General features: G+C 41.6%; 1 protein-coding gene across 1 annotated transcript; it reads right to left on the bottom strand.

Moving 5' to 3' along the window:
* Nucleotides 1-1,591: 1,591 nt before the first annotated feature.
* Nucleotides 1,592-26,008, bottom strand: AGBL3 (AGBL carboxypeptidase 3; the record flags this gene model as incomplete). The annotated part of the gene is given in 15 exon segments (XM_082495971.1): nt 1,592-1,851; nt 2,518-2,726; nt 4,455-4,503; nt 8,646-8,703; nt 12,318-12,415; nt 12,930-13,056; nt 14,153-14,315; nt 16,654-17,433; nt 17,959-18,097; nt 21,094-21,201; nt 22,769-22,951; nt 24,203-24,263; nt 25,508-25,553; nt 25,555-25,748; nt 25,997-26,008. Coding segments are annotated over 15 exon segments (2,487 nt in total).
* Nucleotides 26,009-26,824: the final 816 nt, after the last annotated feature.

The following is a 26,824-nucleotide window of genomic DNA, read 5'->3' on the forward strand; positions in this document are numbered from 1 at the left end:
TCTGCAGTGCTCAGAACAATAAATACACCATTTGGGAATGTTACTTTTGGAGTGTGGCACCTTCCTGGCCAGAGCTTGTTGCCTCATTGTGCACCTATGGCAGAAGTGCTCCTCAGTGTTTCCCGAAGAGCCTTGTGTCTCCTCCCCTGCAAGGTCTTGGTCTCTCCTGCTTCTAATGCCTCCTGGGATGCCAAGGCTGCCAGCAGGGAGAGGCATCTCTGCCTCCCTTGTTGCCACTGACCCTCTTATTCTGGACGCCTTCTTCCACATCTTTGGTGGCCTCTCTGGCAAGTAGTTCCCCTGCCTTCTCCTTCCAGGTATTTGGGCAGGGAAGATTGTGCCCTGTTGGGCAGGATGCAATATGCCCTGTTGTTCTCCTTCCTAGGGACATTTTACATGTGCCCTCTGGCTGCCCCTTTGGCTTCAGATGCTCAAAGTCTATCTGATGATGGAGAAGTTGGGGAGTATAGGTGTGATGGGTGTGGGGTGGGGTAAGCAGGGGGAGGATCATCAACATATCTCATGGAGAAAGAACGGGAAGGGAGAGGAGAAAGAGAGCAGGGCTTCTGCACTGATGTGTCTGGAGGTAGGAGAGGTCGGATGGAGTGTTTGAGCTGTTGGGGTCTGGTGTCTGTGTGTGGGAAAGGAGAACACTTCCCAGGAGTCAGCTTCCACTTGGTTCCTGTACAACCATTTTTTCCTGGAATTGTTTCCCGAAATAGAAATGTAATTTCTTGTATGCATTAAGAAGATGCACATGGTTTCACAGCTGCTCTGCAGCTCTTGATTTCTTGTGGTGCAGTTAAAGCACGCACAGCAACACTGTCAGCAGTAATATTAGCAATCACAAGTAAAGCATGAGATGAGCTGGGACTTTCAAAAGTATTTTGCTTATTATAGCCTGCTGTTTTAGAAGTAAACTACTACACTTGCTTCCCAGAAGTTGGTCATGACCCTGGTCCTCATTCCAGAGGGAATCTCCACAGCAGAACTGTGTTCCCTCTAGTTACTCAGAAAACCTCTTACCTATTGTTGGTACTGCCTCATTGTACCAGACCCGAGGGATCCCTGTGGGAGTCCATAGTCAGGTGAGAAGAGAGGTTGAAGTTTACTTCGTATTTTTCTACATTGTTTAGAAATCACTTTTATTCAGAAAAAATCATAAAATGACTATTTTTTTTCTCATCTGTAATTTGTTGACAACTAAAAGTAAATAAATCTCAGTGAAATGAAACCAACTCTATGCTTTTCTTCCTGTAGCTGTCACGAGGAGGTTGCTGGCCTCAGCTCTTCACAGAGCTCTTTCTGGAAGTGGAGTCTGCCTCACAAAACCAGTATATATTGTTTAAGACAAATGATACTTTATATTCAGGACAGACTCCCTACTGAACTGGTTTAGAATTTGGGATACTTCTTCATGTGGTGAGAGAAATTCATGTGTACATCAGCCAATGTGTGTGAAGGATTTTTTCACAAAAAAAAGCGCAAGAAGAATTTTGCTTTCTGCAGGTATCTACTCCCTTGCTGGTAGAGTCGTAATCCATAACCAAAATCTTGGCAATTGTTTAAGCAAATCAGACACATGACACTTTCATATGCCTTCATTGGCTGAAGAACTGGGGCTCCAAAATATACCCTGATATTTTGCAACATGTTGTCTGTTCTTTGCTGAAGGCAGTAATGGCAGAGAGAACTGTGGTCTGTCTTGTGCCTGGCAGGATTTACTCTTTCCAAAATTTACATCTTGGCTTGCTGTCCTGGTTTTCTTGGGCCTTGCGCTTTTTGAGGGAAGCCTCTCCTTCATTTTCCTTTCTTCCTTTTTTGAATTGCTCTTTGCACTATGATCACGACCTGAGCCAAAAAGGAGGAAAAAACAAATCCATATCAATCACTATGGAGTTACTACTTACTAAAAAAGTACATTACTTTGGTTTCCTTCACAAGAAACTGTGGTATTATGGCAGAAACATTTCCTTTACTAAAGGAGAGCCACAGCATGATTGAAAATCTTGTACTAAAATGCGGAAACTTCAGCCATAGGCCCAGGACCCGGTTTTATTGCTCCAGTGATACGATATTCTATTGACCCCCCCCCCCGGAAAGGCTAATTGCAACATTTCACAGAATTAGACCATGCATCCCTTTATGGCACACTGATATGAAAAGCAATGAACTGATGGCTAGAGCCTCTCTCACCAGGAACTGCAGGAGGATAGTGCAGGGTCAGAGGCATTATCCTGTGCTATTACATTGAGATTTTCCAAGCTCTTTTCCCCAGGCTGTTCACAAAGAGGTTAATGAGCTTCTAAGTGTCTCAGCTGGGAAGCTCCGTGATACCAGTTCTGACATCTGTATCAGCTGCTGCTGAACAGGTAGGAGTTTTCCAGCACTGCTAATGTACTGCTACCATCTGTCTTATGTCTTTCAGTACCCTGACTTAGCTAGACCAAGAAACCCACCAAACAGAACTAAATCCTATTCTTTGGAGTATTTCAAATAGAACAATAATTGAGAAACCTTTTAAATATTGAAACGTCTTCTCTGTAGACTTGGAGACACTTTTGCCATTGTGCTGCTTCATCTTCTTGGAGACGAGATTAAAGCTGGATGAACGGAAATTTTCTCTCGTGGATGGGGCTGTATCACGGCACACACTTTTTCCTGCCTCCTGTGGCACAGATGGCTTTTCGTGACTGCCTTTAGCATCATGGGTGAGACTCTCAGAGCTAAAACACACAGAGGTCAGGTCAGAAAATAATTTATCTCCACAGAAATTCATGACTAGATGTACATAAAGATAACCACACAGAACAGGAAATCCTTGCAGGTAAAATTCCTACTACTTTAGTCTGAAGCATTTCTTAATAATCATATGAGAAAAAAAACCCAAAGAAGTAATGTACTTTATTTCAAACTACAAAAAACCCCAATGCCATCATACTGTCTTAAGGCTACTATTGCCAATATCATGTAGCCACTATACCACTATCCCTTCTGAGTCAGCCAGAAATACCCATCATAGAAGCAGCAGAGGGTTACCTTATCATCACAGAAGTAAGGACAGACACCAAAGATATTCCTTTCCTCTTTTATCAGGGGAAAGCCTAAAATTTTCAAGTTTGTGTAGCAAAGTCTGACCTGTAAGGTGCAAAGCAGGAGTCCTTGAAATCATTTAGTGTGAACAAATTAATATGTATTATTTCATAAGGTGTTTGTGGCAATATCTGCTGCAATCTAACTAGCTAGCTAACTCCACTTTGCTCCGTTACCCAACAACAGTGACACGGGCGCTCAGCAAGACACAAAACAGTAGGTGGGTACTTATGAAAGTAATCAATGCTGACCACCAGTGTTACTGCCACGGGGCCTTGCACACCTCTAAGAGTGTACAACCTCATTGCTCATCGCCAAAGCACCAGAAACTAGAAGTGAAGGGAATGCACTAGCAACAAGCTATGCACCAGCACCATCACAATATTGTGATTTTAAGACATCCAACCATTCTAAACTAGTAAATGTCTGTTTTGGACTGTTTGTGCCACCTAGCATGGCTTGGCCTTTATTTTCACACCTCTGCCTTTTTTCTTAGTAGGTGCATGCCCTGTCTTCTCCCTCCCTGCCAAGGCAGCAGCAATCATCCCTTCCTCCAGAAAAGCACCAGATCAGTGCCTGTGCACTAGTGAGTACAGCAAGGCTGGGGAAAGGAGCTTCAGCTATGTGCTGATGGAGGGGGTCTGGTGCTCCAGATGAGATGGAGGGAAGAGGATTCTCTGTTTCCCTAATATCACCTTCCACTGCAGCTTCAACCATGGGATGAAGTGGCCAAGGACAGCTGGTCTAGTTTCTGAATGAAAAACAATGAAGCACAATGTCAGAGCATAAAAATCACAGAATCGTAGAACGGTTTAGGTTGGAAGGGACCTTAAAGATCAGCTAGTTCCAACCCCCCTGCCATGGGCAGGGACACCTCCCACTAGACCAGGTTTCTCAAAGCCCCATCCAGCCTGGCCTTGAACACTTCCAGGGATGGGGCGTCCACAACTTCTCTGGGCAACCTGTTCCAGCGCCTCACCACCAGTGAAAAAATTCTTCCTAATATCTAATCTAAATCTACTCTCTTCCAGTTTGAAGCCATTACCCTTTGTTCTATCACTGCATGCCCTTGTAAAAAGTCCCTCTCCAGCTTTCTTGTCGGTGCCCTTCAGATACTGAAAGGCCGCTATGTGTCCCCAGAGCCTTCTCTTCTCTAGGCTGAACAACCCCAACCCTCAGCCTGTCTTCATAGGAGAGGTGCTCCACCCCTCTGATCATCTTTGTGGGCCTCCTCTGGACTAGCTGCAACAGGTCCATGTCAAAAAGGAGGAGAGTGGATTTGTAGAGAAATGAGGATGGGCATTCTCTCACTCCTGCTTTGTGAAAAATGCTAGAAACCTGTAAAATATAAAGTATCCTACCTGAAATCCCCTCCTACTTGTTTGACAGAGGCTGTAATTGGCAATTTTACTGTAAAAAGAAGAAAAAAGTGCATTTCAGATCTCTTAAAAAAATAAACAGCACACTGAAACACCCAAATTTTGTCTTGGCCAGTTCAGACTCAATAACTGACTGAGGCTGATACAGTTACTGTAAGCAGACACTGCTGGACATCAAAGCATTTACTCAGAGGACTAGTTGTGGGGATTAAGACTTTCTTCCTATTGAGCAGATTCCAACTCATGTGCCCACCTCTGCTTCCTCATCTATTGCCCAATAAAGGCTATTTTGGGATAAAGACACTCTAGGTAGCTCCCATTGAAACTGTTCCACTATGCATAAAACTGTAAATCAGGAAGTGAAGGTGCCAAAGGCAACATGATTATTTTGTTTTGGTAAGCATGCAGCTCTGTTGAAGGACATGTTCTGGATGCCAGTGTCTGCTCCAAGGAAAGCAAGTGTTTGACATTCAAATGGCACTGGACTAGAGTCAGAACAGACATGTCCAGAGTGTGAGTACTTCGTCGAGCCCCACTGGTCCAGCAACATGGATGGGAGTGGGAGAGAAGAAGAGCTGGTGCCACCTGACTGATCTTGACAGGCGAGATGTGTTCATGAGCTGCTGAGCTGCTAGTGCTTACTGCAGGGTGGGTGGCTGTGTAAGAACAAGGTGCCCCGGGGAATGAGCAGTGCCAGCACCCAGGGAAGCTGTATGCAGTGTGGCAGCCTCCAGAGAGGTGGTGCCACTGCATTCAGGCAGCAGCGGAACAGGGGTCCGGTGCAGGTGAGATGAAAGTACCTGAATGACAGCAATCTTTTGGCTAGAAATTGTTTCCTCTCACGTACATGTATAGCACCTGCCTTCACTACACACCCTAATGATATGACATCTCTGAAAAAGCAGTAGGAAGGAGAAAAACGGGATATAAAGTGTTTTACAGGCTGTGAGATGGTACTCCAGTCTGGATCTAAAAAACACAGTAACAAAATACTTAGAGCCAGGATTTGTTTTGCTTTGTGTTTGTTTTTCCTTTCTCTAAGCAACGTCAATTCCAGGAAAGCGTGATCTGTTACAGTTTTACCCTTGGGTATGGTACACAATAGCTAGGAACGAACAGCTGCAGCTGGGGAAGAAAGTGCTTTACAGTCATCCAGGATTGCAAAAACATTTAAAAATTCATTCTTTATTTATCCCCTCTTTCACAGGCAAGCCCTCATCAGTCATAACACTTAAATGTACTTAACAGTACTGTACTTAAACTGTACTTAACTGGACTGCCTGTTCCACAGAAGCCAGTTATAGCTGTAATGATTTGTGCCTGGACTTAAAAGCTGGCAGAGGGCGAGTCACTTTTAACTTCATCCCTCCCTCCATGCTGCAGGTGGCTCATGTATCTTTTTTCTCAAGACATGGATCTCCAGTGCCTCGGTACCTGTGAACCCATGGCCCCGGCACTGATGGCAGGAGAGGAACACATCTCCTCAGGTGGCAAAATCATTGCTGCAGCCCAAGCCCCTGGCCTCTCTCTCAGCATGACCTGACCCAGCAGAAGCATCTTACCAACCATCTGTGGACCAGGTTAGCTGCAACTGGCTTTAGTGCTGCACTGCAGATACCTCACCTGCAGGGTATGGTGAGGCAGGAAACTACTGGGTAAAGTCCATGATCAAGGGCTGAGATGAACCAGGTCTGACAGTCTGTGGGGAGGCATGTCCCTTGGACATAAATAATATTTACAACATTTTGAAGCTCCTTTTATTCTAAATGAAGAGGTTCTTTATACTATTGATATAGAATTTCATTAATAATATTTAACCCACCTGACCAAAATAAAAGTAAGGAAGGCAAAACACAGGAAACCCTTCCAATTATATTTATGTAGGTTTAAAAAATACATTAAAAACACAGGATCCCCTCAATTAATGAATCCACACCTCTCCTATCACAGGCATATCCTTCCTACAAACCCTTTCCCAAACCAAATATTAATCTGTTAGTTTTCTAGCTACCATGCTACTTTGTTTATTTTTTCTGGTTAAGTTCTCCAAGACAAAACCAAAGTAGTCATAAGGCAGAATAACTCTGGGTGCATGTCTGAGAAAAACGAGACAGGAATTCAGAACCAAGCACGAAGTCATTACTAAAACATAGCACTACAGCATGACATTGTTAGATTTTCAGCACCTAAAGTGTGAAAATCACATGAATAAGGATCATCCTGAGAATAAATTCCAGTATCCTTAACGTAGACAGAAAATAAGTTCTCGCATTCCTGTGTTTAACTGATCAGTGACAGCTCCCTATGAATCTATGAAACTCACAGATTTATATTAAAAGACTGATAATACGTATGACTACTTTAATATTTCTCATCCAGTCCTCACTGAGGAATTCTAGACCTCTGCTCATGAAAACAACGGCTGGAGTACTGTTCTGTATAATTTGCTGACATGGCATCTGGAAAAGATTTTAAAGCTCTTATATCAATGAGAAAAATTCTTTTTTTCTTTTTGTAATTCTCAGAATATTTCATGAGGGTTGTTTAACTATGTAGGAGAGGTCAGAGCTGAAGAGAAATGTAGTATTGGCTTTGCAAAATTTTGCCAATAATACGAGCTGTGAGAACCTAAATGACACGATGCTGTAATTAACACAGTGTTTATTGGAATAAATAAAAATTATAATAATGGCTAAAATCAATGAACGCTGACTTATGGCACGGTGGGATGAGGACAGGTAGCTTTGTGTTCAGTACATTTCTACTTTGCTACTTTTTTCATAGATTAACTTGTTGATTTTGTATGCTTGATAGCAGGCTGTTTCATGGCTTTGTGGGTATCTGCGAAGCTACAAAGTTTAACACTAAGCATAACGAATTCCATTGCTTTTCAGTATTCTGTCCATAGCAATGTCTTCTATTAAAACTCTACCAAACCCTACCCTTAAACTCCTGAATTGAATAAACTCCACATTTCTCTAAGAAGCCTATTCTGTTTTAATGTGAAACATTAAAAGTGTAAGTTTATGAAAACCAGATTTTTAAGGCCTGAAAGAACCACAGATAATTTCATAATTCGTTTCACCTACCATGAAAAATAGGATAGCAATTTCATTCAGTTTTCTGTGGACCCTGTTGTACACTGTGTGTTGGACTGAGGTGGGACACAGAACCCACTACATCTCCTGGACTCTGCACTAATGCGTGTTCTGACTCCCTGTCAAAACCTGCATCTCCTATTTCTAAAGAAAATTTGTTTGTTATCAATTGCAATCACAGCTTCTCATGCTTTCTTTTTCACGGACTGAGGCTATCTCTGCTACTTTCAACTACTCTACTGAAGAACATCCTTATATTTTAGGAGACAATTTCCATCCCATAAAATCTCATTTAATCATAAAGTGGCTGAACTGTCTTAAGTGTCATGACAAGAGGTTGTCTCCAGTTCTCACATACTTTGAGGGGTTCTCTTTTGCATTCTTCTTTTTTAAAAAATTCTTTAAAATAATGATGACACCAGAAGTCAAAATAATTCAGTATTAGTCTCAGAGAAGTTCTACAAAGAAGTCAAGATAGCTTTTCCCTCCTATTTTCACATACGCAAAACCTGTATTTGTCCTTGTGGCACAGTATGAGGTTAAGTCATGTTGAGCTACTTGCTCACGTTGACACCTAAATCTTTCCCAGATTTCCTCGTGCTTGCAGTCCTCCAGTTCTGTTTCCTTAGCTTCCACATTTGCTTCTTTTATTTTGTCTGTACTGAAACCAAAAAGTTCTGGTTGATCCCAGTTTTCTGTAGGATTTGGGCTGCCTTGTTTGACTTCAATGAATGTTTTCTACTCTAGACTCTCTGGACCAAATAAGCACATTATTAAAATGTGCGTACCCTACTGCCAATAGGAAAAATATTTTTTCAGCTCTTTGGAATTTACCTCTGATTCAGTTATTCTCCAGTGAGATTGTTCCCAGTGAGTAAAGCGGAGTGTAATAATGTCATGAAGACAGTTTAAACTAAAGAAAAGTGAGCTATTGCAAATGCTGAGACTGAGTGAAATCCCAGCCAAAGAACTCTGAATTTATCTTTTTGGGAGATACTCTTTACTGAGGTTTGAGACTATAGACAAAAAATGGCTTATTGGGATTTTAAGAATTAAACAAAGATATAATGTTTACCTCTTTTCAGTGGGTCAAGTACCTGAAATATCTTATGTTGAGTTTCAAGGCCTCGAGTCTGTGAAACAGAATAGAAACATGCATGAATTATTATTAAGTTCCAAAAGAATGAATGACAAAAATGTATTATCATTTTTATGATCAGGCACTTCACGGTTTGTTCAAGGAGTGTACATGAGGTTATGACAGGAAAAGCTTGGAAAGGGTTCAATAACTAATGGGAGAACAGTTAACTTGTAAAGATCAGGCTTTTTTTTTCTTTCTTTCTTTCTTTAAAAAAAAAAAACACAAAAAAACCCCAAACAAGCAAAACAGAAGGCAAGCTAGGCTTTCAGTATTTGGCCTGATTTTCAAAAGCTCAGAAAACTCAGCAATTTGTGTTCACTTTTGTGGTGGTGCAACACTCCCCCTCCCCCACCTTTTGGCCACTCGGTACTTGGCGCGATTTCTTTCCTGCCTGGGCCACATAATAATACAATGGACCAGAACATAACATAATGGTCTAACATGAAAGAAAGAAAAGGTGGAGAGCAACAGACCACAACGCAATAGTGTGCCTGGTCCCCATGGCTCCTACTGTTTGAAGACAGTAACTATAATTGATCACTCCCGACAACATATGGATTGTGGCCACAGCCTGGGGAGGGGGGGAATACCAGGACCCCACGACCTAGCTAGTTCTGGGCTTGCGTAACTGGTGGGAAGTACCAGAATAGTCCATTGTCCGAGCTGGGCCGGAGTGGAAAAGTACCTGATGAAAGTAAATTATCTCAGATCCTATAAATAGCGATTCTAGTAAAGACACTTTTGAGCTCTTCTGGATTGCAGTGTGCTGTGGCCAGTATCTCCCCTGAGTCGGGATGCTGCTCAGGCTGACACCTGGAGGACTAGAAGGGCAAGGTGAGAGAATCCCTCTTGAACCTCAACTACTGCCCACTGAGGAACACGGATGCATCGTGAGTATTTACCCTAAACTTGGGAAAGGGAAAATTTGACTATAGGCTAGCCTCTCTTCCATCCACCTCTCCACCTATGTTTGTGATAGACACATTAGCTTTATGGATGTGGATGTTCTTCTGTTTGTCTGTGCATACGTATGAGTTAAAAGCGGTACCTGTCGGCTGGTTAGAGTCGCCTGCTATTAAGAAATTCCTTATTCCAGCAATCGGAGACCTGTGTATTTGTGTGCGCACACATACTTATACGCTTTGCTTATATGTATATGTATTAATTTGAGATCTGTGCTTTTACCCATATGTATATGTATTGATTTGGAATACCTTACAGTAAGTTAGTGTGAATCTTGCCATCTTTGAAGTTGTAATTAAGTTGCTGTTCAATTATTTTGTTCACTCACTTTGTAAACCTCTAAACCTGTTAATGATTAAGTGCTAAAATTCAACCTCTTGATCTATCTTAAATCATTACTAAATTCTGAATTGCTGTTAAATCATAACTGTGTCAAGTATTTCCATCTGTGGCAACTTTGCAAGCTGTTTGGTGCTCAGCATTATAAAAAATATTTAAATCAAATTCCTTTTCATAGAAGTAGGAACATAACATTAGACTCCACTGTTTTCATCTGAGATTTTTAAGTGTTTGACAACTACAACAAGGCTCACATTTTCTAAATAGTTACATAGGATGCTGAACAGCAATAATGGAGAAGTAGTGCTTTAAAAAAGATTAGGTCTTATTCCAACTATTCTGACAATGACCTTTTAATAAACTTCATCTCATGGTAGTTGCTAGGCCAGCTAATGCTGAGTACCAAATCACACACACTGAACGGTAGGAAGGGGCGTGATGCTGCTTTACGAATATTGCCAGCACACGTATTTCAGAGCTGGGGCTTGGAAATGATCCCAGAGTTAATTAAAAAGTTTACTGCCCATTTCCCTAGAATGTCCTGTGACCCTTCCCTTTCTCTTCTTTTCACAGCACTCTTCTGGACTGGAAAACACAATAGAAAATGTTTTAATAGGCTTGTTCAATGAAATGTCCAACTGAGGCAGTGAGGTGTTAGTAGTTTTGGAGACTGAGAAGAGCTGGTATAATCTCCAGCTGTAAGGCTCGTTCCTTGGAAGAAAGATCTAAGTGTATCAAATAATATATTCATGAAACATAACTTTACTATTTTTTCCTGCCCTAGACTTGATGTTGATACATCATTCCTGGATTTAATAGACAATAAAGAACAATGGGCATTCTGGGTTAGCAGCTTTTGGTGACAAAAGTGTTTGTCCAAAGTTACAGTGATTGAAAGTTGTCATGTATCAGTCTCTGGTCAGGAAAAGGGCACAACATGTTTCTCCTGGGATGAAAAATACTCACATTTTTGCTTTCATGACTTCTGTCCGTAGCAATGCTTTGAAAATGTTCTCCTGATATTTTGGTTTGTTTCTGCACAGAAAATAGTATGTAACCATTTTGATTCATGAGGGAGTATTAACAGTTATGAAAAAAAAAGAGTTGCAAATAAACATGATAATCACAATGCCAGAAGGAACACATGTAAGCAAGCTGCTCAAGACTGAATTCCTTCTGCTGTTCTGTTCAGCAAATATTTATGAACCTGGACACAAACTTATCATATTGACAAGGGACCTCATTTCCCACTCAAGTTTGGCTTGTTTATTTTTAGTCTGGGAACCTGGAGAGCCAAGCTTTCTCAGTAGTATTAATTGCCACTGCTCTGTTTTTCTGATGTCCGGGCTTCTGGAAAGAAAGACTGGCATAAAATGCAAAAACCTTGCAAATCACTGGTCTACCTATTGAGTGAATGAAAGCATTAATAAAGCAGCCAGCATTATAATGTTTATGTACATAAAAATAATATTACCCATCAAAATATTAATGTGGCTTCTTTCCAAATGACAGTTTGCTTTCTCTAGGAAACAATAACAATGGTCCTATTTTACAGCTGAGGGCCACACAGTTTTCTAGGCTGAACATCAGGTAAATGTGTTGACGGCTACATACAGCTCCAGCATGAACTTCTATCAAAAACTCTACTGTACCTGTGATATTCCTTACTATTCACCTTTTTCAAATGGGTCTAAGTACTTCCATCAAGAGCAACAAAAGAAATTTTAGTAAGTCTTTTGATTTAATAACCTTAATTAGTCACAGAAGTAGATCCACATGGGAAAACCCATATAATCATATAATCATGAAAAGAAAAAAAGTAAAAAACTTCTTGCAGGAATTGTGAAGTACTATTCTTTTAAATTAATTTGATAGACTCTTGTTACTTTCTTCACATAGTAACAGTATCACTCTGACGTGTTTTACTGCTAGTATATAACCAGCAAAAGCACTTTAATTCATTGGAAGAAAGATGCACGAATGAGATTCATACAATTTCATTGTATGAAAGATGTCTTTGCCTATGTTTCAGCACAGAAGTTACAGAACAGGACCTAGTGAAACTCCATTTAATAGTTTTGCAACGTACACTGGTGTTTATAGGTATCGGCAGGTGTAGCCTTAGAGAATCAGGCTCTTATGTGGCCAAAGCCATGTTCAGTCCCAAACATGCTCAAACTTAGCTTACGGCTTAAAGAAAGCCATTATCAAACTTATTATTGCTAAAACCCCATACACTATTATGTTTTGTCACAGTAGGATGAACTGAGGCAGGAGAAAAGGCCTTGGTGGGACTTTTCTTACCTCCTTGTTATGAACACAGTACTTCAAGAGAGCATCACAGAAATGCTGTCCTATCGACTCCAAGTCTTTCATATCAAAATGGGTGCTTTGTCTGCAGCCTGCAGCATCAAGACAGAAATTAAAATGTCAGTCATCCTGCTGACTGCTAGGTATCTGTGATATTTCAGTAGCTGACTGCAAACTCACATATCTTTCACTGACAGATGACAGACAGGTCTATGACTCCTGGAGTTTTATATAGGTGATATTACAGGTCATTATTCTGCCTACATGAACAAATCTATCCACTCAGAGGGGATTAACCATAGTGCATAGTTAACTGATTCCCTATTACAAAATTTCCTAAAAATGCAACTGGGTTTAGTTACTGCTTTTAATTTGCCATCCACTAATGCTTTTGTTTTGTGATACATATGCAATAATGCTAGCGGTGTCCTGAAAGGTTGCTAGTTGAATGCCCTGGTTTTAGTGTTTTTTCCAACTCTTACCTTAAACCATCAGACAGAACACCAATAAGGTCACAGCAGCTCAAGCTACCATCCTCCATGAGAAAACAAAAGTAAAGGTCTTATGTGATGATTCCTACTAAATAGCAACAGCGAATTGTCTCACCCAACTTAGACCCACAGATAGAGGCTTCCAAAGTGTAGCTGTTGTTGATGCCCATCTTCCACATTACCACTCGACCTGTGCCTTCTTTGCTCTTTCGTACTCTGAAACGGCAGTCTCGGAAGGAGAACTTAAAAGATAGGTACAGCATTAGCCTTTGAAGTAAACAGGAAGATGCAATAATTTCATTTTAATCCTGCAAGTTTTTTAATATCTTATCTACCAGGTAAACAATTGTGAGTTTTCACTCTACTTGAATATTGCACACATAGCTCAGAGAATACTGTTATTACTGTTATAGAAATGTAGGTGAAATAACAGCCTTTTGATTAAAAGTTTATTTTACTTTAAGGATTTCTGAGACATCTGCAAACATTTTTTTAATGAGGCTGTACTTACTGTTTCTAAACCATCCTACACAGACAGCTGACCAGCTGAGTTACCACAAATCCTGTTATATACCAACACGTGTATTTACTAAAAAGTTGGAATAGCTCTTCTCTCATGAGTTAAGGGACCAACAATTTGATGTAACTGATCTGGAGCTCACAACCACCTTATCATTGATACCTGAGGAAAATAGCATTAGCTCCAAGTATGCAATGGCATCTAATAGGTTAGTTTGTGTGGTGTTTTATTCCTGAGCCTTTGCAACTTTATGGTTCAAAAGAAGCTTACTGCAGTCAGATTTTATTGGAAAACGACATATTTTAAAAGCCGTCATTTCCTACTGAACTTTTTTTTTCCTAATTGAAATATCTTACACAAACATGGTGACTTTGACACAATTTTCAACAGAAGTTTTCAAAAGGATTCAATCAGGAGAAACATTTTTCTTATTTAGTTTTTTATTTGCTTACTTGTTTGTTTTTAATTCTACAATATGTTTTAAATCTGCATTTAATACACGAGTAAAAAATACTTAATATTAGTTTTTGACATTGTTAAAACAATGTTACTTTGATGTTCTGTTTTTTTTTCATTCTTTAAAAAAAATGTTTAAAAGATGCTAACTTTATGTCCCAATTCAGCATGATACATTTTGGGGTGCTGGAATTTCAAAGGAGTTAAAATTTCACATTCCTACCATTTCTAGTTTTAGCCATTTGAAGATTATTTTACTGGGTGAAGTGTGGTCTTTTAGTGATAGCTTAACAAAAAATTAGGAATCCCAGATTGTGCTTGAATTTTTAGGTGAGTAAGTTTCTAGCCAGATGTTTGCTTACCTTATCTGGGCAGCTCTTGCTCAGCAAGAATGGGAAGATACGTGGATGCACGTATGGTGCTTTTGCTTCCTGCTTTCTCTCACAACCATACATGAAGACATTTTGTTTCCTGTTGTGTCCGTGGATGTCACAATACAGAAAAACATCACGTTCTCCCATCACTCTGTAATACGGGACGACACAGAATACTTCATTAAAAGTGGTTTTTTTTTTTCTCTAGCTCAGAAATAAGTCTGAGGTAATAAGTTATGCTGAAGCTCATGTGTAACTTAAAAAGCAAGAAATCAATAGAAGTTTCACATTCTGAGCTCTGAGTTAAACCTTGAGTGAGCTAGATTAGAGCCAAACTGCTCAGTTCTCTCCAGAATAAAACGTCACTGCATGGAAATAAGATATCAGTGTATGCATCATCAGCCTTTGTCCATGTGTTTGTTCTAATTCTCAGACTCGGTTATATATACATCCAGCTCTGCAGATGTGTATATGAGCATGTTGTACAGCTGAAACCTGCTATTCTTACCTGCTGCTCTTTCACTCTTATACATGTGTTGAATAACACATGCTGTACAATTATGAGACTGAAGCATAAACGGCAGTGAATATTATCTACTTTATCAAACTGTAGATATCAATTTTTATTATGTGCCAAGGTTCTGCAATGTATTATTGCTTAACCGACTAATTTTTAAAGAAAATTTGCAGGTAGACACATTGGGGTTTAGCAACCCACACCTGATGCCCAATTTGTGTCGAAGCAGAGTTCTACAGGGAAGATGTGATGGCACCACAGCTTGTCACCTGGGGCTTTACTGGGCAGGAGTTGGAAAACCACAGTGGAACTAAGAAGGAAGCAGTAATAAACATATCTGTCTCAGCTGACAGTGGCTGAATATGAGGCTGAAGGTCAGTAGCACCTCAGCAGACATAATTAATATTAATTACAGGGCACTCACAAATGGAGGCTATCTCCATATAGTAAGAGAGAGAGAGGAATTCTCATGGAAAAGAAGGAGAGGTTGCAGTGCTCATCCCCTGTAAGGGATCTACATGCCAAAACATTAATTTGAAAGAACACAGATCTTATTTAAAACAGGCTGTAACTAGACGAAAAACATTAAATGTACTAATTCTGACACTGGCTTTTTGCACGAGAGTCTTGTTTGCATTAATTTGTTACAGAAGTTAAACCAGAGGGATTTAGTTTACTGAATATTTAGTTTAATATCTGAAGGCTTAGTTTTATATCCAATGTCTCTGTGACTGGAAGACTGCATAAAAAAATCAAACATATTTGTAGCAAAACCTACAGCAAACTTGGCAATCTTTGCTGTCAAATGGACATCTGGGATCTATTCTCAACCTAACTTCATTCTGGGATGTCGTTGTATGCCAGAAAAGAAGTAAATGAGAGAAATAACGAATTTGAGAAGTAGATTTTGGCAAAGGACAGTGGGGAGAAATATGCTGTCCTGGTTTGAGGTAAAACAGATTTTGTTCAGTAACTTCGCTTCTTAGCTGGGCCTCTTCTAACTACTGAAATTAACAGCATATTGCGCAGACAGTGTTCACTCTCTCAGAGTGATAAGACCAATTGTTTATAGCTGATGCCCAGGCATGGTATGCACAGAGGCTCTTGCTTATTCTTATTTTTATAACAGCCAAGGCCAAACAACTTTGTTATTTGCCCCGTTGGAGGGTCGGAGGCAGAAAAGCATAGTGGGGTCCCACCTGCAGGGAGGAGTGGACAGGACAGGTGACCCAAAACTGACGGGAGGAGTGGACAGGACAGGTGACCCAAAACTGACCAACAGGGTATTCCATCCCATCTGCCTCATGCTCAGTATAAAAGCTGAGGGATCAAAGGGTCAGCTCTTCCTTCAATGGCTGACGTCTGAGGAGGACTCTGTTCGTCTGCCTGTGATCCTGATCCTGAATCCAGATCCAGAATCCAGTTCCCGTCCGTCACTGAGTCCAGTCTGGGACTGCCCCAGTGCCAGCCGGTGACGTGATTGTCATCTTAGGAGCTTGATACAGTTTTGTATATTTGTCATTATTTCTTTTTATTTTATTATTAATATTTCATTAAATAGTTTAGTTCCTTCTAAACTCATAAGTCTCTTTTTCCTCCTCTGCCTCTCTCTTTGAAGAGGGGTAGAGGGTAGCATCTGTTGGTTCCATCTGGGGTCCCCCAGGTCCCCAGTAGTGGATTTGGCCTAAACCACGACATATGCTGAAAATGTTTTGACGAAAACTCTTTTACTCTGGAGATATAACTCATTACCAGGGATGGAGAAAGGGTATTAAATGAAAACCTGCACAATACTGAAGAAAAAATAACCCACTCTGAAATGCAACTGAACGTAAACAAAACAGTCAGAAAGGCTTGGGTACAGGGCAAAGATGTAAACAATACCAAAACACAAGGGACAGAGAAGTCACACTAACAAAGAGACAGTGGAAAGGAAAATCATCTCTTCTAAAGGTAAAGAAAACGAGGTTACCTTTTGATCATGTTTCGGGTATACCAGATGGAAGGATAACATTTCTTCACATTAGATTTGTATTTGCGGTTCAAGTCCTGACCTGTTAAAGAACAGCGGTGATTTCCCACAATCACACCATCTGGATTCAACATGGGTACCACTTCGAAGACAAAATTGTCCCGCAGCAGTTGAGCTTTGCCTGAATCGCCAAGAATGTAATCCAGAAAGCCCTTCATTATCCAGGAACTGTTAGTTTCTCCTGGATGCACCCTGGCAGTTAGGATCACAGCCTTCCTCTCAGTGCCTTTGCCACTTTTGGTGTCGTTGGTGATAGTTAAAACATACACTATGTTTCCTGCCAGTGAATGGCACAAGATGTGAATCTTGCAGAATTTGGACTTCACTGGATCTTTAGAGATGGCCACCAGGTACTCCTGTAGGTTGGAGTAGGTATAAGGATAGCAGTGGGCAAAGTAGCAGGTGTCTCGGTCATGAGGGAACTGGAACGTCCAAGTGAGCGAGAAATACTGACGTCCACCTTGGCCCACATTGTTTTTGTAATACTTGATTTCATTTCCAGTCCTTCGCCAGCCAACCCTGTGTTTCTTTGCATCGGCTTCTGAGTACAACAGTGGCCGCAGGCCACGTTTATATAGGCTGTTACGATTGGTAAAGTTGACTATAGTGAAGCGATATGGCATCCCTGCCTGCATATTGCTTACTTGGAAGTAGTACCATTGCGTGTATCTGCTTGTGTAGAGGTCGGTGCGCAGGGTCAGCTGGTACTCAAATTCATTGCTGGTAGGCAGAAAGAAGACAAACAGTTGCGATGCTGGTTAGCACTGTAGTATGATGCAGTGTCAAATAACGAGGACTGCCATGAAAAAGCACTGCGCAGTGAGTCAGGTGCAAATCCAATTACACCGTCATAAATCAAAGTCTACGCAGCTGCCAGGAAAAAATGCCTAATCACACCGAATGTGTCAATAATGCAACTGCTGTCTTCATTAGGACTTTTAATAATAACTAGGACTTCTAAAAATGTTCTCCACACTATGCTTTAAAAGGAGGTGCTTAAGAAAATGTGTTGAGTTTGTGTGGATGATTATCACCTATAGAAAACATTCAGTGCTATGGAATGGCTATCAGACCATATCATGTGAAGGTTACCTGAAACTACTTTTGAAGCTTATTCAACTAATGTAAAACAAGTCACAAATCCAGAGTAAGACATCCTGCTCAGAAACTGATAGCAGGCTGCTCATAATAACCACTCTGGTAATAACTCCATCTTAATAAAAGTAGAAAAGATTAGAAACTTACACTTTGACCACCTTCTGCAAATTCCCACTCTCAAACCGTGCTTCAAAGATCAGTGTGTTGTCCTCTTTCTGGTGGGGGATCTGCTTCAAGGGGCAGAGACCTCGCACTCGGGAAGACGTAAAGCAGGAGTTTTTGTTAGCTAGGGGAAGGAGCAGAACAGATGTCTTTCGTTTCAGCCTGAGTCATTTTAGAGAATACCTGCAAATTCTGCAAATTCTTTCTAGAAACAGACAACTGCACGGAGCTGAACTTCAAAGCATATCTTAGGTAAGTGTAAAAGAAATTATACAAAGATATTGCTGCCCATTCCCACTGAACCTTACGGATGTCAGCCAGCTTAAGATCTGACTCTGTCTTGGAGGTTCCTGTGTCTCTCTGCATGAGCAAAGGGCAATTCATACTCTGTACTTAGGCCAAGCAACTGAGTTAGGCGGAAAGACTCTAGGACTCAGGTCCCCCAGTTCTTTTCAGCAGTCAAATGGGCAGCTTCTCTACTCAGAAATCACATGTAGCCACACACAACTCTTGCCATCAGTTTGGTTTTCACTCTCTGTATTCAATTATTTTAGTCTAGAAGTAAGATGACGCCCAGACCCAGCAGCAATCACTTTTATATTGCAAGTGATGTTTTCACATCACATTTAGCATGCAGTTTGAGCCCATATCTCCTTTTGCTCTCTTCTGCTACTTTTTTCTCAGATAAGAGGCTTACAGAGGCATAACTGAACTTTTTACTACAATCTTCATTGAATCACTGTTGCCATATGTAAAAGATGCCATATTCAGTGTATTATTCTTCATAATTGAAGCTACTCTAGACCCATAGGGGTTTTCATTAGAGAAGGGCTGTTAGCTTTGCTAGCTGGAATACCCACTTGAATAATTACTTTGTTTAGCTGAAATCCCATTCACAGTTTCTCTACCTTTCTCTTCCTCTTCATGCTCTTCCTTAACATTAAGGAAGAAAAATGTATCAGTGGTTAATCCAGTAAAACTGTTTCTGGAAATATCTGTATCAGTCAAATGCGACAGAATGAAATGCACAAATAATATCTGAGATCTCTGTCATGGTACTTTGATGTTTCTGCACGGGAGTCATCATTGGATTGTATTTTTCTCTCCCAAATCAGATTTTAGGAAGGCCTGTAGGAACTCAGCAGCAGGTAGTTTCCAGACAGGCAGTAACTCCCAGTTTCTGCTGAATTAAAATTCAAATTCAGTGGGAACGAGGAGAGTGCCGCTGCTGTCTCCCACAGGATGCGATGGCTCATTACATGCCAGCCAAAGTCTGTGGCACTCAGGTTATAAATCTGCATAAGTGCAGATGCCTGTCTGACCCTACAGAGCTTCTCTGCAAGGAGGATTTTAGGGTTTCAAAAATTATATTTATTTCTATATCACTTAGATGGCAAAGCTAACAAGCTGGAGGTTTCTGTCCCAGGAACAGAAAAGAGAAGATGAACTCCATGAGGCTCCAAAGTTCTCCTCCTCCTCCCACCTGCTCCTGTCCCCCAGATGGCCACACTGCCCAGCAGCCCAGTTCACACAAGGAGTCTACTTTCCCTGGTGCAAGCAGGGAAAGGGAAGTAAAGGTTCCAGGGCTCTGAAGTTCTCTGCAGGTCCTGCTATCAGCCAATCCCAAGGCTAGGAGGCAAAGCGGCACACTCAAGGCAGTGAACATACAATTACAGTCACTTGAAAACTCAACCTGTAGTGAACATATACCGTCTATTGCTATCCATATGTTTAGATACAGAGTCTTCACAGCGAGGGCAAGCACTCATATTCTGTTGCAGCTTATGTTTGCTAGCCCAGGAATTGCTCACTGCCTGTAACTACCCGCACAACATCCTTCCTCAGGAGCAGAGAGAACTGGCCATATTTAAAGACAGCAGTTTTCACCTCCTTGGTTGGTAAGTTTCATTAACAAAGTCTGAGAACCATGACAGCAAAACCACACTTTGCCAGAGAGTTGTACGGCTGAAATAAGAACCACTTCCCATTGCCTGTGTGTGACGTTCAAGTCACTAATAAAGGATGTGGAAAGCTGCATTTTTAAAGAACGGCAACTCAAGGACCGTAACAGAAATCACCGTCCTTGTTTTCAAGAAGGTGGGGAGCTGGGATTCAGAGTGTTCCTCCACATCTTATCCCTTGCAATACATTAGCAGGTCCAGTTGCAGAGACAGAAATTCCTTCCTAATCACACAGCAGTTATCAGTTTTCTTGGCCACCAAATGTATCAACCTACTTATTACTGAAACCTAATACACCCATACCACAGAAGTAGCTAATTTCTAAATAAACATAATGTCTAAGAATAGCAGTGCTTTTCGGTATAATGCAAGCTTTTATCAACTGTGTTGACCTCAAGAAGGATGCCAACTCCCTTTCAGTTTTGTGCTACTGCAAATTTTGTGGCCACATCTAGTTATCCTAGGATTGCAAAATTATTATCATCCTTTTTTATCTATGAAGAAGTAGCCAAAGACCAAAATCAACAACTGCCAGAAGTTCCAAGTTCATCCAAGGAAACTGGATCAACTTAGCACACACAGGAAAGAATAAATAACTCTAATTATCAACTGGCGATGGTGAAATAAGGCAACTAACTCCTTTCGATTCTGTCCAATTAATCCTTGCCAGACTTAGGAGCCTGTAATCAAGCACTGATCCAATCTGGCCAGATTTTATTTTGAAGTCTTGGCAAAACCACTATAGCAAAGAGGATAATAAAATCTTCTCTCAACACAGACTTTAGTGTTGAACCTGCAGTTAAACATCCCTCATCTTTTTCACTTTCTCTTTTGGGCGTTAAGTTATTTCTCTCCACTCATTTTCACAAAAAACTAATTTTAGGTTGGTTCATAATATTATTCACTGAGAACAATGGCTTGAGCTAAGCTGGACTTCTGAGATAATTAACAGTATGAGCAGAACTTATGGATGATGAGACAGCTGTGTAACTAATTTCCTTCCCTATCCATAGGAAAATAATTTATTCCCAAGTGCCATAAAATAACAATAGAAAATCATATTGATTTCATCAGGCTTTGAATTAGGTTCATAAAGGAGACCAAAGCAGGAGCTTCATCTACCTACAGTTGACAGCAAGATTTCTCAGGGTGTTCCCACCTTCTTCTCCTAGATAAATCACAGTGCCTTTGTCAGGAGTTTGGTATGGCGGCATCACCTCCAAACCTGTTGGAGTGTACAAGGGCTCAGGGGTAGTGGGTATCCAATCTGAAAAAGAAGAGATACACAGAAGTACAAGCAGGAAGATTGGTTTAGAGTCTTTATAATATGAAGGACACATTGAAAAGTGGTTCATCCTATTTACACCAGTTGCACATAAAGGAATAGGGAAGCCCCCTTTTGAACCTCATTTTTTTGAATCTGTGAACAAATCTTCACTACAACTCCAAACCAAAATACATATCAATCTGCACGGACTAATTTTTGCTGTTTAAGCATACCTATTTTCCTTGTACAGCTTGCTTACCATTAGTGAGGATGACAATGGTGAACATTAGACAGCATTGGTACCATTAAGAAAACAGATGCTCCAACTACACAGTGAAGTCATTGATTGCTGACCACACAGACACTGCATGGTTATAATGCAGCATCTCCATTTAAGTTGCATGACATCTGCCTGGCGTGTCAAAGACCTCTTGAACACCAATTCATTCTGACAGTAGGCCTTTCCTTACTGTAATATTCACAGCAGTCCTATCCCATTCCATTCAAGATACTGGGATCTATTTTCAAAGGTAACAGAATAAGGGCATAGATGTCTCAGTCCCGCCTCTGTGCATTTCTGATTTCTACTGATTACTTCCAAATTGCAATTGGTTGTATCTATAAAGCACAGGGACTGTTAGTCTTCACTATCTCGTAATAGGTTGGCAGTATGACTTTTGTACAGACAGCATAAAAGCAGTTATTAGCTGACACTCATATTTAACCATATAGCCCTGAAATACAGTACTGACATTGCTAGTAAAAGGACATGAGAATTGTACTGAATTTGCAAGACCTCAGGACTGAGGCTTGTCAGGTTTGCTCTGTCTGAACTTTTCTTTATCTGCCTGCAGCTTTGTTTCACTTAATTTAGCTGTGACGGCAATTTCTATAATTGACCAGGTATGTACAGCTAATGTGTTTTATTTTTGTTTATCTTTGCGTGGTACAACCATAAGCTTATACAGACAGCAGTAACAAGGAGTTGTTCTGTGTAGAAATGCAGACCTAGACCTGGACAAAACTCATTTATGGGTAACAAAGAGAAAAAGGAAATAATATCTAACACATGTAAAGAACACTGTATATGGTAAATTCAGATGTAACATGGAGCTGCAGACCGACAAAGAATGAGAAAGGTGTAAGAGAAAGCTAGCAAACATATGAAAATGACCCTAGAGTTATCTGGATCCGAGAGTGGGGAAGAAGAAATCACCAATACAAACTTTGTATTTCTCCCAGCAAAGGACTCCAGAGGCTGACAATTTGCAACAAACAATGCCTCCCCTCCACCAGAATGACGTCTCTGCAATGAAACCACTGACCTTAGGACCTAGAGGAGCAGTGCAAGGGGAAGCCAGGAAAAGGGTGCGGATTAAGCACATGTATAACAAATGTGACTGCATTAATATTTTTTCTTTTTCTGTAGCAATAACATCTGGACTAATAATTATTTGCCTGTTAGGATTTCACTTATACTAACAATAAATTCTTGGCTTTATTTATATATAAGGTGTGCTTCCTCTTTGCCCATATACAAGATTTTAAGCATAACACAGTAACTTACCAATGTGCTCAATTCTGTCCCTGATGACTTCACATTGGTGTGGCCAGTACACCAGGGAAAACTGACTGGCCAGCAACGAGTCATCAAGATTCTGAGGCTCCTGAGGGTGGGGTACAACTGTCTCCAAGTCAGATGATAATAGAATCTGTTTTGCCCTTGGAAAAAGATGAGCACAAACGGAATCTGTAAGAAAGTGAAAGAATCCTCACATCAGTCTCTCTAGTGGAAACAGGCTGCAGAGATTATCTATGAAATCAACATAACTAAGAATGGCACAATAAAATTACATCCCACTGAAATGTAAATTTAATGCTCCATCCTATAAATCACACTGAATTTAAAAGAGCATTGAATGAACAGTTAATTCATTAAACCACGAAGCACATCAAGTATGCAGCAGGAAATAGCTTATTTGGGTTCCTATAGAAAATGTTGGCACCTTTTATTATTACTGTTTTTATTACTAGTGTGTTATGGCAGGGCTTACAATCTCAATGTCTGAGTCAAAATCTGTGCTGTGCAATACTATACAAATAACAAACAAAGCTTATTCTCACAAAACTTATCACATCGAGTGTATGCAACAAGATAGTACTGGCTAGCATGACAGGAAAGGTAACAACCTGATGCTATCACGAATTTTGTAAAGCAACAGAGACATTTGGAGGGTGTGTGTGGGTCTTTGCTTGTCATCAAGGAATTCTTCAAAGTTATGAGAAGCCACCTGAATGAAAACATGACAGGCAGAGAAAAGACTTTGAAAAAATCTAGTAATTGGATGATTGGGACTGCTGGTACTGTGCACTGACCACAACACTGCCCTGAGAAAATTACTTGTCTTTGTCATAGATATGAAAAGATCCCCTTTCAAAGCATTCCCTGTCCTTTGTACTATCGGCTTAGAGCAGGTCAAAAGATGGGAGTTTGGTTTCATGGGAAATTAATTTTTTGTATGTGCTTTGGATCTGAATCAGATACCAGAACCTGTAGGAGTTATTTTACCAGAAAAAAATTCTGATCAGCTTTAGATCTTGTTTCTAGACCTACTTCGCCTCACAACAGAGTAACATAATAAGCAAAAGCGCTTCACCTGAAGGATCTGTTTTCGAGCGCAGATGACATCATATGTGAAAAGTAAAAGAATGAAAAATAAACCTGCTTAACCCATTTTTAACCTCTAGTGGATACCTAACTCTAAGGGATACCTGGCTATTATAATGCCAAATCGGTAATTGGTGATCAAGGGCATGCTGCAAAATGGGACTGAGATAACTACTCACCTAGGTCAAGAACCACAAAATGTCACTAGATCTAATTCCAGTTTTGTTTAGAGCTTGAGTGTTGTGTGAACACTAACACCTTTCTCCTTCCCCTTATTCTTCCACCCTGTGGTCTTGCAGGGAAGATCGGGGGAATAATTGAAAGGGTCCTAACCTGTCAGAACAGCACACTGCTGACTGGCTTCTGTCACAAATGAGTTAGGAGGGTCTTCATCTTAAAAAAAAAAAGTTAAAATACTAAAATAAAATCAAAAGTCCACAGCATGAAAGTTTGCTTTTCTTTATTTTCAGAGAGAAAAGCTGCCTCTGTTTTGGTTTACATTATGGCCTGAGTAAGAATTAGGCCAAATCTGCATGGTCCTGTACTCTCGTCATTATTCCTGGTGGCTGCTTCTCAAAGGAGACATGCTTTCACTTGTCCTCTTTTGCTCCCCCAGTGCCTCTCTTCTGCAGTTCTAGTATTCCTACTGATATAAGAAAAAAATGTTTGGTTTTCAGCTGCATTAATTAGCCCTCTGATCCCACTCATCAAACAAGCCTACTGATGTAAGAGCAGGAGAGGCAATGAAAACCAATAGCTAGGACAGCCCTTCTGGTGGCAGCCCAGACATATGGCACAATTACCCCAAAGCAATAAGGACTAGGACAGGGAGGTGAGGAACTTCATGCTAGGGAATTAAGGCATAACACTTGGCAAAAATTAAAAAAGCACCACTCCGCAACCAAAGCATACATGGGCCATAAAAAGCAACCAACTACCCTGGGTTAAACTGGAAGCACATTGGCAAGGCAGCAGAGACAACAATGCCTGTCCCCTTCACGGTGCTTTAACATAAAACATTTATTTCCTGGGTTTTCAATCTAGTCCCCGTTCATTAACATCACATTCAATTAAACCCCAAATTTCCTCCCTGAAATATGAATAAATGTTGGTAAGATCAAATGCATTTCACAGCTGGTAAAAATACTCCCAGCTTTACTGACTGCTCCTATTTACATTCACCACATTTGCAAATATAACACCAGGCTTCTAAAAATCTGCTAGTCCAGTAGCTGATCAGCTTTATTATTACAGGTCAGGAACTGAAAAAAACCAAACAAACAGTTCACAAACCAAAACACAGATAAAATCCGAAAGTAGAGGAGGTAGAGGACTTGACTTTGCCCAGTAACGAAGAGTCGTGCCGCTCTCCGTAACGCGGGTAGCGCCAGGGATGAGCTCTCAGGACAGGGATTTGGGTAGTGCCATACACAGCAAGGTCCCCAATTTTACTTTACTGCGCTTAATTAAGCACGCCCTGCGATGCATTTCGGGTGCCCGCAGAAACGGTTTGTCACTGGGGTTGCTCACGGATTTCCTTTAGAAGATAAGAAGCAACTGCTTCTAATGAATTACAGCCCATTTCCCCCACGATGTGGGACCACCTCAGACGAAGCGCAGGCGCTGAGGGGGACTTACTGAGCTGCCTTCCTCCCCGGCGCCGGGGCTCTCCCCGTCCCGTCCCGCCGCCCGGGCGGCGGGACAGGGCATCCCGGCCGGGCGGCGGCACCGCCGTGATCCCGACCTCCGAGGGGGCCGCTGACAAACGCCCGCCACAGCCGAGCGGAACCGCCCCCGGCCCCACAGCGGCCTCAGAGGCCGCGGCGGTGCCTCCCGCCGCTGCGCTGGCGCGCGTCCCAACGGCGGCCGCTGCCCCGCCCTACTCTCGCGAGAGTTCGTTGACGGGCCCTGTCAGAGCGGAGGGCGGCGGCGGCGGCCCCGCGTTGGGAGCCGTGGCAGCGGCCCTGTGTGTTAAGCCCCTGTGGCTGTCCGGGCGGGCAGCCGCTGCCGGAGTCACAGGGTAGTGCCGCAGCGTCCCCGGCAAGCAAGCGCAGGGTGGGGGTGCAGCCGTCTTGAAGAGCCCCGAGGCGCAGCGGGGGCAGATGCTGTGCGGCGGCTTCCCCGCACCTTCTGGGGCATCTGCAGGCTTGGGCTGTGTGGGGGGAACCGGTGTTTTCTGTCTGTTACCTGTAACCCTTCATCTTATTAAGTCAGGGAACACAAGCAGGATAAAATATGGCAATACAGTAAAGTGTGCGCAAATCCTATGTGCTTATGTCAACCAGGCAACACCTTCTGTCCTAATTCCTGTTAACTGCAGTGCCTACAACCTGTGCCGTAGAAGAGTAGCCACTCCTGGTTAATACCTTCCTGTAGCGCTGCGGTGGGGTGCAGAGCACAAGCGGATGCCTGGAGTGTGCCCCGATGTTGGCTCTTTGCAGCCCGTACTGCGGTAAGGTGGTGTTGTGGTTTGGGCCGGGTTGGCCACTGAAACGAATGGCGGATGCTCTCTTCTCTGCGCTTCAGAGAAGGGAGAGCGTCTCCCATGAGGGAAGGAACATCCCTGAGAGAAAGGGACTTAGGAGTTTACAGGAAATTAAACGGCTTTAATGAAATGCTAATAAAATAATAAAAAGAAAATAATGAAATATATACAATATATACAAGAGCAGTATCAAGCTCCCAGGATGATGATCATGTCACCATCAGGCATTGGGAAAGTCCCAGTCTGAATTTAGCAATGGACAGGAACTGGGTTCCAGATCTGGATTCAGGAATGCACGAATTGGGATCAAAGGCAGATGAACAGACAGAGTCCCACTTGGACATCAGCCACTGAAGAATGAGAGTTGACCCTTTGATCCCTCAGTTTTTATACTGAGCATGAAGCAGATGGGGTGGAATACCCTGTTGGTCAGTTTTGGGTCACCTGTCCTGTCCACTCCTCCCTGCGGG

The sequence above is a fragment of the Vanellus vanellus genome (assembly GCF_965231255.1).
Source record: "Vanellus vanellus genome assembly, chromosome: 1".
Lineage (NCBI taxonomy): Eukaryota > Metazoa > Chordata > Aves > Charadriiformes > Charadriidae > Vanellus > Vanellus vanellus.